At 32.2% G+C, this 21,398-nt stretch overlaps 1 protein-coding gene across 1 annotated transcript; it reads left to right on the top strand.

The window, feature by feature from the left end:
* The first annotated feature begins 105 nt into the window (after positions 1–105).
* Positions 106–12,076, top strand: LOC128982956 (thioredoxin domain-containing protein 2-like). The gene is made up of 4 exons (XM_054402061.1): positions 106–198; positions 9,369–9,477; positions 9,780–10,127; positions 11,699–12,076. Exons 1-4 carry the CDS (start codon positions 166–168, stop codon positions 12,028–12,030), a joined length of 822 nt encoding a protein of 273 aa, XP_054258036.1. The 5' UTR covers positions 106–165; the 3' UTR covers positions 12,031–12,076.
* The last annotated feature ends 9,322 nt before the right edge of the window (positions 12,077–21,398 follow it).

Here is a 21,398-nt window from a genome sequence, read left to right as displayed (position 1 = left end):
ATATGATCTAGCAGTTCTACTGCTATCGTTCATTTTATATTTTGCAAGTGATCTACTAGTGATTAACAATCCCTCCTCTATAATTCTATGTATTTATCGAGCTACACACCATCTGTGCAGCAATAATTGTAACATTCAGTGGATCTCTAGCCCAGTGTCATAACTATGAACATGTTGATCTTCCATTTAACCTTTTTGGTAAGTTATATGATATAATATTTATTATATTCTCATTATTTACAGGGAGCTTTTAAAACTGTAAAACCATGAACAATTAATTCCTATACCATGGTAATACATAAGTTTATACATAATTGAATAAAATAATATGTGAAATGGTTTCGGTTTTATTTTGTTCTAGGACGCTAGGCACGAGCTCGGGATTGTTTTTCACATTACTTCAGGCTAGACATAGGGGTTGTGGCATTATTACTTAGATAACATCTATTGGTGATTTGGTGGGATTTGAACCTTTTTCGGGTTAAACGACCTAGAAAATATTACCATTTCCAACAGAAACGTGGCCCATTATCGACCATTTTCGATAGATGTTTATTTTATTAATAAATAATACACCATAGTACCTTTTTTTAATTATTTTTAATGACTGATGTATTTCAACACTAAGGTCATGGTCACAGTCTTTCACCTAAAATATGTGAAAAAAAAATGGCGAAAGACTGTGACCATGACCTTAGTGTTGAAATACACCAGTCATTAAAAATAATAAATGCATCCGCCGCAGAAAACCTGCAGACTAAGCGATTTTCAACTTGTTTGATTACATTTTTACTAAAATATTTCCATAAATAAGACATATTTTTTCCCTACTAGCTGTTGAACCCGTGCTTTGCAACGGGCAGAGGACACAAAATAGAAATATTTTAATCTTTACATCTGTTGCATATAATAGTTACACATCCGCCAACGCTTTTGGAAACAAAATTCAACTTTTATAGCCTTAATAGAAACGTTTAAGTTATGACTTTTAAATCTGGTAAGTAGTGGATACCACCGTTTTGGTTTTGATTAATTTTAAATCTTGTGTAGACTGATATGAGAAACAGAAATGTGGCCCATTATCGACCATTTTCGATTTATAAAAAATAATCAAATTTTCCGTTATTATTTCGTTAAATCACTAAAAAGTCCAGGCTTTCTTACTTTTTTTCCATTGTAATATTTACGCCAACCTTGGTTAAAGTGAAATATTTACTTTTTGAATTAAGGTAACCAAGTCAGCAAATCTCTGCAGCACACGTTTCCTTAAATTGCAACAAAAATAAGAGCAATTAAATTATCCAGATGACCATAATGTAAACAAATATGTCCTTAATAAGGATAACATAGGAACTTTAAAAGCCACTGGGGCAGATCCCAAGGGACTTAAAAAAATGAAAGGTCAGTTTGCACATCTTCACACCTAGACGAACATTTTGGTATATTATATGTGGGATTAAATCCTAAAGCGAAAAAGCCTTATTGTTCACAAAGTTTAACGTAGCGTATTAATAATATAGATTGTTTGATATTGTGCAAATATTTAATGAGGTACTTTTTTATTTTTTAGGTGTAGCATGGCTATGGTAGAAATGTTATGGCGTAAATTTAAAGAACTAAGTTTCCCCAAAACATCAATTTTACTCCTAGGTTTGTTCTGAATTTGAATGTGTTTTAGAGGAATGCAAAATTATTGGGCTTTGTTAATATGTATTGTACTGCATAATTAGTCCACGCGAGATGGAAAGAAAGGCTGGATACTTGTGTCCAGCTTTCAAAAGTTTACAAATCTGAGTTTTTAGTTTTATACACTATAACAGTCGATTTTATTTTTGAAAACTTACATCTTAAATTGGAGTAAAAGTTTCAGAAACTCCATCATATTATAAGTAGTTTTAAGTTAGCTACCTTATACAGAACAGCAACCAGTTTTCTATAACTACTTCTGGAACTTCAAAGACCGGTGGGAAAGAGCTCTCAGGGCCCGAGAACTGTAGGCCTATTTGAAACTCAAACAACCAGTACCTATATTAAGTTCCTAAATTTTGGTATATTGAGAAGTTAGTGGTATATACGTTTGTTTAAGTGGTAGAGGTAGTTAAAACAACGGGAATAAGAAATCATTCAACCGTTCACTACCCTAAACTGACCACTCCGCGCAACCGGTCTGCCAGTTTTGGCAGATTTTTGACCGCTCCGCGCGACCAGTCTGTACCCGTTTGCGGAGCCCAGACACCGGAAGCTGCACGAAAGCTGAGACCAGTGATCCAAAATGACGGAATGTTGGTCAGGGATAACCAAGAACGGTGGTGCAATGTTTGTTAACTGCTTTATGCAACCGAGTGATTCTCTCTAGTCTGTACCAACCTTGGCCACAGTGAGCCTTTGAATGATAACTTAAATCTTTCAACACGTGAGGTATCATAAAGATACATTTCAACTTCTGAAGTATTGGTATGAATTTATGTTTGAACGTGTGAATTATCCACAGAAGTATCTAAATGTTTCAACGCGAATACCAGCGAATGGTACAGAAGACGACTTTGGTGGGTTTATTGGTGAGATTTTGTTATAAAGATTCAGTAATGATTTTCAAATCCGATGCCATTGGTGTAGGTAGCTATTGGAAAATGAGGTTGCCCTGGTGTCCGGATTGAATCCCACAAATCACCATTGGAAATTTACTAAAGGTTATTTCTTAAACCAATGGTTCAGAGCATACCTTTAAGATCTCACATTCCACTCTCTAGTGAAAGTTATCGATAGAAGAGAAGATTGTATCAATAAAATAAATCTACCGTCACGAAACGAACAAATTTTTTTACACGGATTATCGTAACTTTGCATCTAAACGTTTTAAATTGGCAACTTCAACATACTTTAGAGATGCTTCGAAAAACGACGGCTTAAGATGTAAAAATATATCTAATACTGAGCTTTATACAAGAAGAATGAGTTGAACTTTGACTTTTCTCAATTTAATACTTTGCAAGCTGTAAACTAGGATTTATTGCTTACTAACAAGTTAGTTCTTTGTGGTAACGAATAACTTGTTTTCAATGTCCTAAACATCAGCAAAAAATACAGTATGTGAATGGCTCCTAGCGTTGCGCTAATGTAAAACACATTACGATGGCAAATCTACATTACCATAGAACTATAAGGTTAATTGAAACTAAACTATAATATCACCAGTTGTTTATGATTGGTTTTATAGTGCAAAGTTGAAGAACTAATGTTTATTGATAGGTTTAAATTTACTTAGTAAAAAAAATGAATAAAAAACGGTATCAGCAATCTGACACATACTTTCTCCCATAAGCTTGTTAACAACCTTTATTATAGGTAAGCGGTGAGAGTAAATATGATGTTTTATAGTTTAAAATCAAAAAAGTTGCAATAACTTACCGTAATTGTTGCAGCAATGGGGTGTTGTACTTTTTTTTAATTATAAGGACCATAGCATAATAATATTGATTAAAACCAGCTTAGCTCCAAAAATCCGATTTTTTGGTTATTTTATGGTTTTTATGGTAAAATAACATAAGTTACAATAACTTTTGACCCGCATTTTTTACGGAAATGGGATTTGTACCATTTTGTTCAGAAGTTAAAGGAATTAAACATACTACATTTTGAAGAAAATCGTTTTAGCCATTTTCGAAAAAATCGATTTTTTCGTTATTTTATGGAGTTTTTATGGAAAAATAGCCTAATTTACAATACATTTTGAACCGTAATTTTTACAGAAATGGGAGTCATACCATTTTGTTCAGAATTTAAAGAGCTACAAAATACTAAAAGTTAATCAAAATCGTTCGGGCGATTTAAAAAAAATCCGATCTTTCCGTTATAAAACGTAAAACAAATTCATCGTATTATATATTGACCCGACGTCGAAAATTAAATACAGTAATAATAAAAGCCTTAAAAAGGAAGCAGTCCAGTCATTTTCTAGCTGTATGTGTATTATATTTAGTAAATTAATAAGTGTTCAAGTTCAAATATGTTATAGGCAGCAAGCAAGGTTATAGGGTAGTTATTTTTTAAAGATTTTTAAAACACATTTAACAAAACATTTTATCATATCAAACCAATAGGCCTATGTAGCATATTTTGAGGGTCATAAAAATGCTGCTTGAATAAAACACACTTTTAAAAATAAACACTAAAAACCAATATTTTTATCACAAAAGCACTTCTATGAATACTATGATTTTAGCCTTTTAGTTACCTTCAGGAAGATTACCCTGGTCAGAGTTTTCCGTAACGAATATGCGTATCCTATTAATTAAAAGATGAAGCCTTATTTAAAACAACATATAATATAGTTGCTCATGAGTGAAATTGTTGAATTGGTCTTTGTAAGAACGCTGCAAATGGCAAATGTAACAGAAATTAGCATCTTTCCATTTTAAAAGGTAAGTTTGTTTCAGACGGAATTTTTATCCTCGAAATCAAAATATATCCCCACTCACTTCACCAGTTAAGACTTTACATTATATTAAGTTGTTAACCGTTCTGATCACATGAAGCCTTGTGCCATTAATGAAGCCCTTTTTGATGTATCAATATTCCTCATCAATAAATCCACTGCCCCCTTTTATTAGTCTAATCTGTGTCTTGGCAATCCACTGACCTTTATATTTAAACACTCAGTTGGATTTTCTAGATGGGTTTCTCCGCCTTCGTCTGTTTTCAAGGACCCACTCTTCTTCCCCTTGGTATACTGACAATTAATTACCTGCCTTGTCAAGTTCATATAGTTATTCATTAATACTGTTAGTTTATAAAGAAAATTAGATAAAAGTTACTTGGCTTGGTGCTTTCATAACTGTAAACTCAAAATACACCAACAAGTAAAAAAGAATCAAGATATTGGTTAAAAAAACTATGTTTGTGTAATAACATTATTCACATGATTTGTTTAGTTTGTCGATCAGCTGTTTAGTTTCAAATGAATTAATAATGTCAAAGATTTGTGATTTAAATACTAAATTATTATAGTAAAGTTTTCTAAATCATGGTAACTTATTCTCCACTTAATTTTTATTATTCCCAGCATTAAAATAAAGTAGTAAGATCCATTATGGGTAAACCTTAAGGTACACAATCCTTGATTGAAATGTAGTAGGTATACATTAAGAGTCATAATACACAGAAATTATTATGTAGTAGACTTTGACTATTTTCAAGTAACAAACATATGTTTCTGTAAATAAAGATTATCTCCCATGTTATCCTTATGGAGAAATACGAAACTTTAAAGGGCTCCAGGGCCTCAACCTCTCATTATTTCCCTAAAAAGAAAGTTTCCTGCACAACTTCACGTTACCCTTTTTCCAATGACACCAACAACATGTCAATCGGTTCAGTAGTTTTGGAGGAGTAATTGTCACAAAAATCCTGCTTGCGTATTAAATAAGTAATAGATATTATGGGTTTTTATAAAAATATACATTAAAAATTAAAAACTTCAAAAAATTAAAAACAATCACCTGAGGATACCATATATTAGAACCTACACACAAAATTTCATCGAAATCGGACCACAGGCGTAGTTTCTATCTCTGTACACATCCAGACACACACACACACACACACACACACACACACACACCCAGACATCACTTCGAAAACCACTTTTTTGGGGTTCAGAGGGACCTAAAACGGATATATCCCTTTAAAACTCAAAACTCGAAAATTTTGACGAAAACAATACATTCTCCATACAGTATACTATGTATAGGCTGAGAAAGTAATAACTTTACTAATGTGTTATATATTCAAAGGTAAAAGACAAAAAACTAGGACAGAAAAAAAACAGAACCCAAATTTAGTATAACCTTCACGCAATTATTTTAAGGTCCGTCGAGACTAAACCTGTTTCTTTAACCTATGGATTGTTGTAGGGTTTCAATATCTTAGTAGATGGATGATTGTTATATATCGGTAATTGATACACAATGGTAAATTTTTTTAGGTAGAAATAAGTGTAAAGCTGTTTAAATTTCCAGTGTGGGTAGATAATTTTCACTGATTGATGGTTGTATGTTTTCGTTTGTAATTTTGAAAATATTAGTTTGGGGTTTAAAAGGTTTGTTTCTTAGGCATATATAATTGCACATGTTCTTCCAGAAAATTACCTCGCCATTTAAACAATAATCATTTCCCCATTTGATCATTTCAGTCGCGGTGAAAGGGGAAAACAATTCCGGATATGATACGAAATTAGCAGATTGCCATGACACAAAATTTGTGTGAAAGGTTATGTCTGATTCTCAGAAAAGGTCACCAAGCAAAAATAATGTAAAAAACTACAAATAATGTAAAAGACTAGCTGAAATTGAAAATAACTTTCGTCCAAATGACATAATACGCTGAATGTATGACAAGAGCTGCTGAAAAATACCCCCCCCCCCCCATAAGTATTTTTACTGATAGTTACTGATAGTTTACTGATATTATTGTAAGCAAACATGTTGAGTATTTTAAGGACCAGCCGTTTTTTTTTTGCCATAAGGAATTTGAATATAAGTTAGAATATCGCTTATTACAGTATAATGCCAAATACAGCGGTCCCAATCTAAAACCATCAAAAGGCCAGTGAATTGTCTAAAGATTAATTCGGAAACCTACTGTTTACTAGACGAGCACTAGCAAAAAGAGTGTGCGTTTTTAGGAAATGTTATGAATTAATCCAACGGTATCTAAGTTTTAAAGATCGGTTTATAAACAACCAAGATATAACAATATATGTGAGACCGCGTATGAATGTATTGATGTTTTAATTTTTCCCATTGTTGCACCGCGCCACGTCACGTTGGTGAGGTATGGCGTGACGGTCTGGACCATGCTCGGTCTCTCATAAATTGTTGTATCTTGGTCGTTAGTGAAATGAAAAAATGGTGAAATGGTGATTGTTTAAATGGCGAAGTAATTTTCCTGGAAGAGCATGTGCAATTATGTATGCCTAAGATACAAACTTATAAAACCCCCAAACCAAAATTTTCTAAATTACAAACGAAAACATGCAACCCAGTGAATGTTAAGTGAAAATGAACTAACCCACACTGGAAATTTAAACCGCCTTACACTTATTTATACCTAAAAAATGTAAATCATTGCGAATCAATCAGCGATATACAATAATAATCCATCTACTAAGATATTGAAAATACATAACAAACTATAGCTTTAGTCTAGACGGACCAAAGGTTAAAATAATTGTAGGTTAAACTAAATTTGAGTTCTGTTTATTTTCCTGTCCCAGATTTTTGTCTTTTACCTTTGAATATGTAACACATTAGTAGTGTTATATATTCCATGTTTTTACTAAGTAAATGTAAACGTATCAATAAACATTAGTTCTTCAACTTTGCACTAGAAAGCATATCATAAACTACAGTATATATTGTAATTTCAACTAATAAGTTTCAACTAAGTAGATCTGCTATCGTAATGTGTTCATTATATTACTTATCAATCAGTAATTTATATTTCAAAATTTGGCCCAGTAGTGAAAAAATGTCAATAAATTAGCTAAACGACTTCTAAACCTTTGACACAAACATTATATTTTTAAAACAATCAGAAGATACGTAATATTTTACAAAGTTAACATTAGTCTGAATGGTAGGTTTGACCATTATTTCTCATTATTTATTTCATTTATTATTTATTATTATTTAATTTATGTTTCTTATTTCATTTCATAAATTTATAAATATTATTTATTTAATTATATAATTAATTATTATTTATTATTTAATTATTAAACAATTATTATTTATTAAATAATTATCATTAACTATTAAGTAATAATTATTTATTAAATAATTATTAATTATTAAGTAATAATTATTTATTAAATAATTATTAATTATTAAGTAATTATTATTTATTAAATAATTATTAATTATTAAGTAATTATTATTTATTAAATAATTATTAATTATTAAATAATTATAATTATTTATTTATTTAAAAACAGTTTTTTTTTATTTCGCATTATTTATTTTTCATCATTAGCATTATTTTTTGTAAACAATTTTTAAGGTTAACATATCGACGACAGTTATCCAAACAAAGGTTTCTTATTTAATAGATGACTTAAATCTCTAAACAATGCATGGTGTATCTAGCAAACATTAGGAGGAAATGTGACGAAAATCGCACAAAGCTTAGTTTTTTGACATTTATAGATTTATTTCCTAAGTAGGAAGGCTGTATATGAATAATAAGGTCTATGTACCTAAAAGATGGGCTATGGGCCACGATTGGAGGTACGGTCCAGCGATTGCAGCACAAAGAGGTGAGTAGAAACCAAAAGCGTCACATTGGAAATACGAGTTTAGCTACATCTGTAAGTTAAACCTCTGTTACGATCACAGTGAAATCTGAAAGTTCTTCCGAAATCGCAGCAACATCCGCGATCACCCACTGAAGTTGTGATTTTTTACTTTGCACTTAACATAACTGTCCTTGAAGCGCCATCAATGAGTGGAAACCTTGTTTGTAAGCTATTGGCAACGATTATAAAAAAAATTTAAATTTCCCAGCCCTATACAACACTGATTCGCGATCCCTTACTCGGTTATCAAAATTCAAGAACAATCGTTGCACTTGCGATTATTTAAATCCGTTATGTAAGGCACAGCGTTTTTAATCTCACTTGGTTTGGATGTGCTTACAAAACGTGATCGGAAATGGTTATGGTATTTGTAAATAACATTTGATGTAAGCATATCAGTGACAGCTAAAAGTAAGAATTGATTCAAACAGCTGTTCGTTATTTTATAAAATGTAATAGTAAACATTGGGAGAAAATTTGACAAAAATCAAACAAAATTGGGTTTTTGATGGTTTGTTATTTTGTTTTCAAAGAAGCGAGGCCATGTTTTTATAGCCAAAGAAACTCTCGCCAATCCAGGAAATACAGAAAAATGATTTGAACCTTGATCGTTACTCTAAACTTTTAGGAGTAGGCCGCGTAAAATGACATTTTGTTATCACAGACAGAATGACAGAATAGACAGACAAACAGACAGACAGACAAACAGACAGACAGATAGAAATTGAGATGAGACTCGTTTCGGCTTTCTTAGGCTATGAAACGTAAAAATAACCATAAACTGCATGATTCTACGCAATGTACAGACAAAACTGTAATTTCATTTATATATATTATCCAGGGTGTCCCATGAAGAGACTATTTTTGAATAACTTCATTTAACTTTGATAGGCTACCATTTCTGAGAAAATTACAATTTGAAGGTGATGTACGATATGAATAAATAAAATTATTTTATACTGAATTTTATTTCAATTGCAAATCACTGTTACATCAGCTTTAGATATTTTTTTAGATGATACTGCTTCAAGTCGTTCAGGGACCTTTTCCCCGCTGGTGGCCCTCTTCAAAAAAACGGTCTGGAAAATCTGAGTCACAACTTGAAAACAACGAACCAAAACCTTGTGAGCTTTAAGTATCTATTTTATTCTTACATAATAAATTTGGAAGGAGTTATTTTACGATCAGGCAGATTTTTTTGTTAGCAATAAAAAGAGACAACACGTTGTCCATTAATTTAAATATAAAACCCAACACTGTTAGGATTGATTTTCTCGTCATAGACAGTTTATATTATAATTAATACAATTTTATCAGCCTACATGTAATTTGCTAATGTAGTTTGGTCAATATATATTTAACCAAATCGTTAAAAGCTTGTATTCCTCAAGTATGTAGTATATCTATAAGTATTAATGTGTTCTAGCCAACATTCATACTGTGACAAGCGAAATATACCTCTCAAATAAGTTGAAAGAAGCCGAACAGAACCAACAGATGGTCGTGATTGAATTCTTCTTGACATGGTATGGACCTTGCAAATTTATCGAACCCTATTTTACTGGATATGCAAAACGTTTTCCGGACGTTATCTTTCTTATGGTGGATATAGACAAACAGGACAAGATTACAAACAAGTACAAAATAGACGTAGGAAGTCTGCCGACTTTTAAGTTCATCAAGAAAAGAGCAAGCGAGAGTGAAAGCATAGTGGAGACGACGATAGGAACAGACAAAACAGACTTTGCGAAAAAATTTTACAAAATGAGTGAAGGTAACTACATTATTCTACACTGTTTTTAATTTACATTGTGAAGCCAGGTATGTCTGCTAGTTAACTATTTCAAGAGACTGTTCCTACTTGTTGGAGCTCCCAAACCAGGACTAGGAAACACTGAGGAACCTCCTTATGAGCTTTAAGTGGTACGAGTAATTTTAATTCGTTTTTCAACATAAAACGGTATATTCTAATAGTATAAATAGTACATTACCATTAAATAATAATGATTGATGAACAATATTAGTTGTTGGACTATTTGACCTCCGTATGTAAAACCTATTATTGTCATAAAATAATATGCTATGCCAGATATATCGATCATGCCTTCCTCATCTTGAATGATGATAGCAGACAAGCTTAATTACTCGTCAAACGTTTCAACACAGCACACGTTAGTATACAAATGGACCTTAAAAGCAGCAATTTTATGAACTTCATTGATGTACCTGCCACGAAAAACAATTTTGCAACCATATAAATTAAAATGTACAGAAAAACTCACCCAAACCGATCTCGTGATCCCTGCTGATTCTAACAACTCTTAGAACCGAAAAGTGGCAGCTTTCAGGTCTCTATTGTACAAACTAAAACCACAGTCTCGGCAAAGTAGAATACCGATTAAAATATATAATATAAAGGATAACCACAAACAATTATTGAAGAACCTCACATTATAGAAAAAAAATGTAGTTAGTTCTTCAGGAAATCAAAATTAATACTTCAGATGACTTAACGGACAACACAAAACAGTAGAACCTACACTATACATACCAATTAACTACATCAATAAAAAAAAATAAAGATCTAAAAGATGCTTATATACCAGCATTTAAAAGTTAAAACAAAACAATTTCCAAATTACAAAATAACGGACACTACGATAAAAAACAAATTAAACATGGAAGGAGTGTGTAAAAATAACGTGTGTGCCGTCTTGCCACAAAGACATCGGTTACACTAACAGATCCTTTACAAACAAATATTTAGAGAACTTAATACCAGCCAACATACCAATTCTGATTCATTAGTTGCCTAACTCTGTGGAAGTAACAAATCCACCAAATGTAATTTGGTGATTCATTATCAATTTCTCAAACGCATACATTTCTAAATATTTAGCTAACGTGCTTGGTGTATCATAATTGAAAACCAGATACATTGCTAAACAAAAATGAAGACTACGACTTTCAATATCACAAAACAGCTTCAAGAACTCCAAATAAAGCACAGAGTTTCTGAGAACTGATAACACCGCAGTTATCAGTTGAATTAATATCAGTCAACATGTGTTACATTAATTTTAGATCAAGCGTAAGACACTGTTTCAATTACTTTTTTGGCATTTACTATTTCTTTTGTAGATAATTAATACCATTTAATTAGCCTACCTATAATAATTATTGGTTGCAAATTATTTGCTATCATCGCTTAGTTCGTATATCAGTAACCAAAAACATGTTAACATACAAAACACATATAGCATAAAACATAGAACATTAAAAAATAAATGTTTTGTATCCTTCACGTTTCAGCTAAGTCTAACTATCAATGTTAATGTTTTCTAGCTTCCATACATGTTGTGATTCACGATAGTTACTATGCATATCTGTTGAATGAGGCTATCAAAAACGGACAACTGGCCGTGATAAGTTTCCTTTCAAAAGAGTGTGAACATTGCAAGGATATAACACCCTTTATTGAAGAATATGCCAAACAGCACAAGGATGCTATCTTTATTGAGGTGGATGTAAACGAACTGAAATATACTGCGGATTTGTACAAAGTTGAGGAGGTGCCAACCTTTCAGTTCATCAAGTACGAAGAAAGGAAGAAGGTGATTGGAGCAAACAAGGAAGACTTTAAGAATACATTTAAAGTACTAAACGAACTACAGTAGTTCCGATTGTTTGAACTGTTTTGTAATATATAGTTTACAAAGTCTACGTATTATACAGTATATCATTCTAATGTAATCCAAATCTTTACCATATATTTCTAAATTCTTTCTGGGATATTTTTCCCTAGCTAATTTTATAGATGTATACTTAATAGATGTATACTTAGGTATATATATATATATATAATATATATATATATATATATATATATATGTATCCATATATAAAAATTTTTACGAATGGTGTTTTTGGTCTCTGGGGACATCAAAATGAAAAAGTAAATCGGTCCCGGGCCTAGGTCTTACCGTGCCACCTACGGTAATAGCTACTTCCCTATAGGGAAATTCGCTTAAATCGGTCCCGGGTGTGGGTCTTACAATGCCACTTACGGTAATAGCTATTACCCTATAAGGAAATTTATATACAGGGAATTCTTTGAATATAGAACACATTTTCAATGAGAACAAAATAATTACTAAATGATTTATTTTGTCATATTTGATAAAAGTTATTAATTTTATGAGTAAGGGAGTAGTTTTGGTTTTTAGACCGATTGTGCACCAATGTGTGTTTTTAGTATGAAACATTCTCAAACATTTGCTTTTCAATACCGTATCTAAAATTTTTTGAAGAAGGAAGAATCATGTGTAGAATAAATAACATTAGACATCTTAAATAGGAAGTGCTTGGCGATATAATTTCCTGAATCTTGTTTAAACGCTCGCTTTGAATCCATCAATTAATTATCTCTAACGAATCGTTTGTCAGGTGTTCAATTGCTCTAAATCACTTTATAATCGTCTTGATTGATTAAACTAATGACACATAAAAGGGAATTGAAAACATGATCAAGTATCTAAAATGTATATTACCTTTTATAAACGACATACGATATTGTCAATCAACGCAATTGTAATATGTAAAGTAAGTATCATAAATACAAATTTAAAATATACTGTAAATGTATACACATTATTTTTAAATAATGCAATACATGTCTTGTTTTGGGTGCTCAAAGGTACCTCACAGTCTTTTTAGAGACCAAGAAATACTTGGTTGCATAGACAGTTTTTCGCAAACAATAAAAACAATAAAATGGGATAGGATACTTTAACGCCCTCTTCTGGTTCTTGATATTTTGTAGTGAATACCTATTTGAGATTTGTTTGATAAAGATAAAATTAAATCATAAATCGTAATGAACAAGTTGATCGGTTAATGGGAATAAACGTGTTCTAGTATTTTTTTTGAGTCAACCTCTTCTTGATTTATCCTTATAGTAGAATAGTCTAAATTTGTTTAGAAATGAAATGCTCTCGCTTTTATCTGTTTCGTTGTAGATTACATATGTTGTATCACTATTCCGTTTGTTGACAACATAACGTTGAAACGATAGTATCTCAAAAAAGATTTAATTTTCAGAAGATAATTGGTTCTGATTGTTAGTAGTAGTAATTGGGGTCACAAAGCCACAAAAGATAACTAAATCTATTTAAGTTGCCAAATACTTCAAGTTTAATTAAGCTTACAGATGATCTGGTGTAATAACATCTTCAAACAAATCAATAAAATAAGTAGTGACATCTAATGACCCGTGCTAATACAAGACTAACCGAGCTAAATCACCTCACAAGAAGCTGCTGAGTGATGAATTAGTCAGCTGAGCTGTGGTGTTGACTAACTTGGTGATTAGGATCATTTTGCTGCTGTATTTGAATATTGATGATGTCTATTCAACACTAAGATTAATTTGCCTTAGTAATGGACAAAAACAAGTTTATAGTTTTTAAATCTAATCAATTTAACAACATATTGCCAATGGTTTACAAAATTCAAAGTAAAAAAAAATATTTACAAGCTCAATGTGTGGAAAGCTTTTTCTCAACCGAATTCTACACAATATAATCTATTTGGGCAATTGGTTATGGTAAATTTTACCATGTAGATCATCTTAAAATACTAGAAGAACTTATGTTTACGATGCCTCAGAAAATATACTTCGTACTTGATTAGTTACATGCAGCAAGTACCTAATAATTATCATAAATGTCTCCAGATGGTATAATGCAACTGAACATATTCATCTATACATGCTCTGTAGGTAGCAAACTCGCCTACGAAGAGCTTTGTGTTTGTCGGTTGTGTTCCAGCTGAAACATCCAACCAGCTAAAATAAGTATAATACCCCAAGGTTGTTCATGAAGCAATACTCATAAAATATATATATCTTGGATAATTTTGAATACTGACGTGAATAATACATCATAATATGTAACGACAGAGGTGCCCATCCCCTCAAGGCCAGATATGCAGCCCCCTCCTTTTCATACTGGCCCTTTCTTAAACCCCTCCAAAAATAGCCACCGGCCACCTTCACACACAGTTGCCCATCCCTCCCAAGGTAAGAGACGCAATCCCCACTTGTATACTGTTTATTTTTAACACCCTAAAAACCCACTAGCCACCTTCTCACACCAAAACAACAATTTCAAGAATTTCCTAAATAAAAAAATAATAATAATTTATAAACTTCAGGTACATGTCAATACAGAATTACTAACATTCTTTTCCACCACAAAAATAATTTTAAAATGATGGAATAGCCATGCTCATTACATAGGATTAAGGAAAATATCCTTACCCACACACAGAAAAATTAAATAGCAACATTCAGACCATCAGGTAGCCGCTACATACCTGAAGAAAATATAACTATTTATCTCCCGGAGCTCTCTAAAAGAATTTGATTTTTTTTCAATAATCCATGACCGCGGCAGTATCTTGACATTCCTCAACGGCTGCAAAGGGATCATCACCAACTCCCATGATCGCCCAATATCTTGACATCCCTTTGATTGTAGGATACTTTATTCATTTTTACCTTAATCCTGAATTCATACCTTTTTGGGACTTTTTTCGGTGAATGTATGATGATGGTGATGATTTATTCGGTTGGTGAATATATTACCATCACCGCCCCCCATGATCTCGGTAATCTTGACATCCATTGGCGTCCACGAAGACATCACTAGATCGCGGCAGTATCACTAGTATCAATCCATCCGGGGTCGTGACGAATTCAACATCGTTTCTCGTATCCCCAGCAATATCTTGATATCCATCTGCGGAAGTGAAAGCATAATCACAGCCTCCCGTGGTCCTGGCAATCTTCTTATTCCTCCGAGTTTCCATGGACATAATCGCTACCTCTCGTTATCGCGGCAACATCTTAACGACCCCTGAGTTTGTGAAGGTATCGGGTTGTTGCATGAAACATATTTTAGCTATGAATTGCGAAAAATTATGTTTAAAAGTTTTGATGAGGTGTATGAGTTAGAAAAAACTGTTTAGGGCTACTCTAAAAAAAAAAAAAAAACTTTGCAAAGGAAATCTTGGCTCCCCTATTACCACGTAATATCCAACCCAAACAGTTATGATTATTTAATTGTCTTCTTAAACCAGATAATGAAAAATAAAATAGAACGTCAATTTAAAAAACATATATATCTTTATTATCACAAGAAGTATCACCTATGTTAGCTGCTAGCATTGTAACCAAACAAGATTATTGAATTTATCTTAAGTTTCAATGTGACTTTTCATTGTACTATAGTCAAGTATTGATTTTAGAGTGCACTCTCACAAACCAATAAAATTATTAAAGCATCAACTTTGCTAGTACTGTATTAGCTTCAAACACACTAGACGAAGTTGTTTTTCCTGATATTAAGATTAATTGGAGTTATTACTTAATAATTGGAGATATTTCCATTAGGCTACAAGTATTAAACACAAAAACTAATAATTTTTCATCATTTTACCAAAAACAAGATCAAATATGAATACTAATAAGTGTAAAGATTAAAAATCTAAGATGGTAAAAATGTCTTGAATTTTTATCATGATCTATGTTTATTGCTGTTAGCGTAATATAATATAAGAAATTCTAACCAAAAAAGTAATTAAAATAAGGCTAAATAATCTAATGTGTAATGGGTAATATTTGTAAACATCTCTTATATTGATACGATAATTCGTTTTTAATAAGGTGGACGCAAGGGGGCCCGTGCGAAAATTGACCATTTTAGTGGGCTCAAAACTTGTTTTAGAAGCAAAATGACTACTTAATACCTTTTACTTTTCACACTTAGGTAAATAAATCTTCTGATTTACAAAACATTATGTGTTAGTTTAAAATTTACATCATATAGATTAATTTACTTAGCTCTCAGGTTACAGTTATCAAAAAGTAACTAATTAAAAAAATATTTCGTCTTTTGTACATTTGAGCAATCTAATTTTAAGGATCAGCTGTTAATTACAATTAACATTCAAACCATTATGAAGAAAGATCGTCATCATCATATCATGATAATTGAAAGGAAATTTAATAAGTTAATCAAACGCTAGTGGGTGAAGCCGTAAAGGACCCCTTTGTAGTCATCATTCATATCTTCGATAAATCGTAAGATTTAAAATGACATTTCATTTGTAAAAGTCTGTTTAGTAACAGTTAAAATATGTTAACTAATAAAAAAAAATGTATTAGAAACGGAGAAAACACTTGTTGTGTTAACTATAAGTACGGGATGGTACGGGACTCCCTTTATAACCATTTTCCCGAGTTTGACTGTTTATTTGCGGGACACGCTGTTTTACATATAAGAATAGCGTGGTAGCAATATGATCAGCGTAATATCAATATGCAGTGGTTATATCACTGATTGCAGCACTTATTCTTATACTATAGTTTTTGTCGTTGAATGTAAACTAGTGGTCGTCCAGTGGTCGAAAAACCTACCAAAAATATGTATTGTACTACAACAGGCTTCTCTATTTTCTCTCCAAAATGTTGTTAATAAAACATTTGACTGGAGTTTCTTCCATTTGTTTTGATAATATATATAATAATATTATATAATATACAGGGTGACAAAAAAGTCTGGAAACGGCTAAGTATCTTTTTAACTAAATCCGTTGGAAAATTCAAACTTTTCACATCAACTTACATGTATAAAAACTACTTTTTCCAAGCATTTTCATGTTTTTACCTCCAGCAGGGGACGACCCATGAGGAGTAGGTACATAATCTTTAATATAAGCATAGGTTGATATGCACATCATTTTAAAGGTCTGGTCAAGTGGAGTTCATTGCCGGAAACCGCATCGCAAAAGGTTAATTCGTTACAAAATGGCGGCATTTCAAAGTTCTTGTGGAATATACCTTTACAGGCCTTAATATTGGTAAATACTCGTATTAAACATTATCTTGAGAGGTGAAACTGTATTTTAAAGTCAACTAGCCCATAGACTAAATTTATTCAATCTTCAAAGAAATTTAACCGGGTTTCAGATTTCCCGGCTAATTTTGACTATGAGTATATTTACCATTACTAAGGCCTGTGCAGGTATACGGTATTCCGCAAGAACTTTGAAATGCCGCCATTTTGTAGTGGATGAACCTTTTTTGACGCGGTTTCCGGCAATGAACTCCACTTGACCAGACCTTTAAAATGATGTGCATATCAACCTACGCTTACATTAAAGATTATGTACCTACTCCTCATGGGCCGTCCCCTGGTGAAGGTACAAAAATGGTAATGCTTGCAAAAAGTAGTTTTCATACATATAAGTTGATGTGAAAGGTCTGAATTTTCTAACAAATTTAGTTAAAAAGATATCAAGCCGTTTCCAGACTTTTTTGTCACCCTGTATAAGCTTATAATGCTAATATAATGCTTATAATATATAAGCATTCACAATATCCATAAGCATTAGTAGACGCAGTCTTTGCAGAGGTTTAATATATAAAGCTAATTCTACTAAGACTACAGTTAGGTAACCAAAAATGTTTTACGCAATGCAATGAGACGTTTACATGGGGAGTTAGAAAATTGTTCTACAAATTAATTGAATTAAGTGACCGAAGTCTGGGACGTTTTCTTAAACGTACAATAGTATATTTCATCACTCCGTAACAAAAGTAACTATTTTCTATGACAGCTGACATCAATGAAAGTAGTCGTTTCCCAAGCTCTAATTTATGGCGAGGGAAAATCGATCAGCTGATTTTCCCTCACTCTTAATTTATTCGTTCTCCATTTATTCACTACGCGCGCTAGTGTTTTGTTACGGTTTAATTAATTGATTTGAATAAGCCGTATGCAATGTTAAAAGTGGTTTTATTCTTTTATTTTTCTGTTTAAACAACAATTATTGAGAAATGTTTATATGTAGGTTTTCTTTAGAATATTTTCTCCTATTTTTATGTTTTTAAAATTAATCAAAAATATATGTAGCTCTTAAAAAAAGAAATAATTTAGTATGTTGAAGCGCTGTTGTATGCCTAACGGTCACGGAGAAAATTCAAAAATAGTGTAATTTAAAATTCCCACGTTATTCTTAAGGAGAAAATGAAAATTGTTGTAGTTTACTTGTTTATGGATATATATTGATAAAGTTTGGCAAATTTTTTTACTTCATCCTATACTATTGACGTATGGTCAAAAACACTTTTTACCTTCTCCGTAGCTTATGTTATTTAAATTGGGAATAAATATGTCTTATTTATGGAAATATTTTAGTAAAAATGTAATCAGACAAGTTGAAATTTACTTAGTCTGCAGGTTTGCTGCGGCGGGGGTATTCTTGATATTGGCTGGTTAACGAAATAATGGTGAGCCTATTGCCATCCTTCTTTTTCTTTATAATATAACAAAAGTTATACTAAAAATACCCCCACCACAGCAAACCTGCCGACTAAGCGAATTTCTATCGGCCTGAATTGATTTTCAATTCAATCTATTAAATAACATTAGGTTTAACGAGTACCTAGGTTTGCTGCTACAGGGGAACTTATAATGTGTGTTTTAGTAAAATATTAGTAGTAGTATAATAAATATAATAATAAGTATAAAATAAATAAATTTACCAAGTTTGAACAAATTATATCCTTAAACAAACAAACTACAACTTTTTACAACATTCTCCATAAGAATAACATGGGAATTTTAAATTACATTTCTTTTTTAAATTTCTCCGTTTCCAATAACTGTCCAAAAACACTTTGATGTACTAAATTATTTGTTTTTTAAGCTCTTTGAAAAAGGTCCATTGAGAACTTGGAAAATCTTGTGTTTTGATGGTAAAAAATTAGAAAACCCAATTTTTACCCCATTAGACCCCCGCAAAAACCCCATTCCCATCCGATCATGCTGGTTCGCGAACTCATTCTTGTTTATTCTGCCTTACATCTTCAACATGAATTTTTTTGAAAATCGTACAAAAATTACATTATTGTTATTTAAAATCGTTATCGCGTTCATGGCCACATAAAAAATATATATTTATACATACATATAAAAAAATATGAACAAAAGGTGTTTATGGAATGTTGTTCGGGGACATCAAAATGAAAAAGTAATTCGGTCCTGGGCCTAGGTCTTACCGTGCCACCTACGGTAATAGATATTTACCCTATAGCGAAACTTGCTAACATGTTAAACAACTTGTATTTTTTCAAAGCAGTTATAGTTACTTTATAAATTAAAAATTTTGATTTACGTTTGAAACGTTTAAATAAACTATACCTTTTGTAAACAAAATGCCATTTAATTTGCAGAAGTAATTACAATTTTATAATTTTTTATAAATGTATTTTATATATGTTTTCCAAGATTTTCTTCGTGTAGTAAGTTTCTAAGATCTGTACTTGACCCCAACTTGTAACTACTAACCAAACTTAAGGTGCGTTTTCCTCCAACTTCAGTAACCGCGCTGCGTGCTACGCGATTAATCTAAAGAACGCAGCGTGGACAGGAACAGCGTGATTAAAATTTTACGCTGCGCAAAAGTGTTTTCCTAGAAATCCGGCAATGCGTTGCGTAACATCAGATTCGCGGTTTCCACAGTAGCGTTCTGCTACGGATCTCAGAAAGAAGAGTCTCATACATAAATAAATGATAAATAAATGTGGTGACTCATACATTGGGGTATGTGAAGTTGGCCTATCAAAAAAAAACCTACCCACAATTATTAATTCCATTTGTTAGTTCCGTGTTAGTTCTTCATAGTTCCGTTAAAATTTGCATTTGTTAGTTAGTTCGTTCGTTAGACGGAATTATTGGGAACTAACTTGTAACTAACTATTGACACTGTTTGAAACCCAATTTAGGGCATGGATATGCTGGCGTAAAGTTAGCCCGCCCCAAGGCCACACACGTGGATTGTGCCGGTTACATAGTGTAACATGTTAACTAAAAAAAATTAAACTAAAATAAAAAAATATTAAATTAGGGCCTAAGTTAAATTGAAATTTTTTGATATGATGTTTAGTTTAAGTATTTAATGTATTAAATTAAAGAAACGTCCTAGGTACAACACTTTAAAAATGTATTTACACTTATACTGTTTTCAAGACTTTAAATATACATGAAATTGGTAAAAGTTTATCGATTTCGAATGGTCACACCAAATGATCACACAGTCAATTAATAAACTGTCATCATCAACAGTGAACTTGGTAACATCACTACAACTTATCGTTTTCTCCATATTTCCAATGTAAACAATGGCCCAGTTCGGCAGCGTGGTTCACAACTGACTGCTCTCGAGGCAGTGGTCCCAATCACGCTGCGCGCTGCGCACTGCGCAGTTGGCAGTTAGTCGCGCACCGCGCCGCTAGGAAAACAGTCACATTCGTTTAAAAGGGATCGGTGGTTACGGCAACCACGGAGCACGAAGCACGCAGCGTAACAGGCTTAATCGCGTCGCTAGGAAAACGCCGCTTTAACTATTCATTAAACTTCGCTCTTGGTAGTGGACTGATTCAACAAGGATTTGGTTTTGGATTTGACATATTCTACACTAGTTCAAAAATGCAAATTTACCTCATTGCACTGACTGCACTTTTCAAGGATATTATTTAAATAGCCTCTTGCAAGTGTTTCATAAACGACAGATTTTCATTCTCATTATCAATAATTAGCATAAGTTACAACACGGTAAATTTGAAGAATGTACAGCAAATCTTGTATACAAATCTAATAAAAAATGTGTTGATGAAAATTTCTATTTAGGTAGTTAAGCGTTCTTTTGAAGACTGAACATAAAAATAGATATTATGAATTTCAAGAGTAGGATCAGATAAATGTGACAGTTATTGCGTTGACTGGTGATAAAGTTAATGCAATTGACTTCAAATTGCGTTTTGCTCACTGAGCCTGTTTTATGTGGTGGAGGGTTAGTAGCAAAATCCTTATGTATAATTCCGTAAGTCAAATTTTTGTAAAGAAATTGTGAGTGACTGGATGGCCGTAGAAGGATGGGAGGGGTCTTATTTTAAAGGTCTTGACGTGAATTTTGAGGG

Source organism: Macrosteles quadrilineatus, unplaced genomic scaffold, assembly GCF_028750875.1.
Source record: "Macrosteles quadrilineatus isolate MER2022 unplaced genomic scaffold, UCM_ALF_1.0 Scaffold_1__1_contigs__length_201487025, whole genome shotgun sequence".
NCBI classification, from domain to species: Eukaryota; Metazoa; Arthropoda; class Insecta; order Hemiptera; family Cicadellidae; genus Macrosteles; species Macrosteles quadrilineatus.
This window is presented reverse-complemented; position numbering and strand designations above follow the sequence as displayed.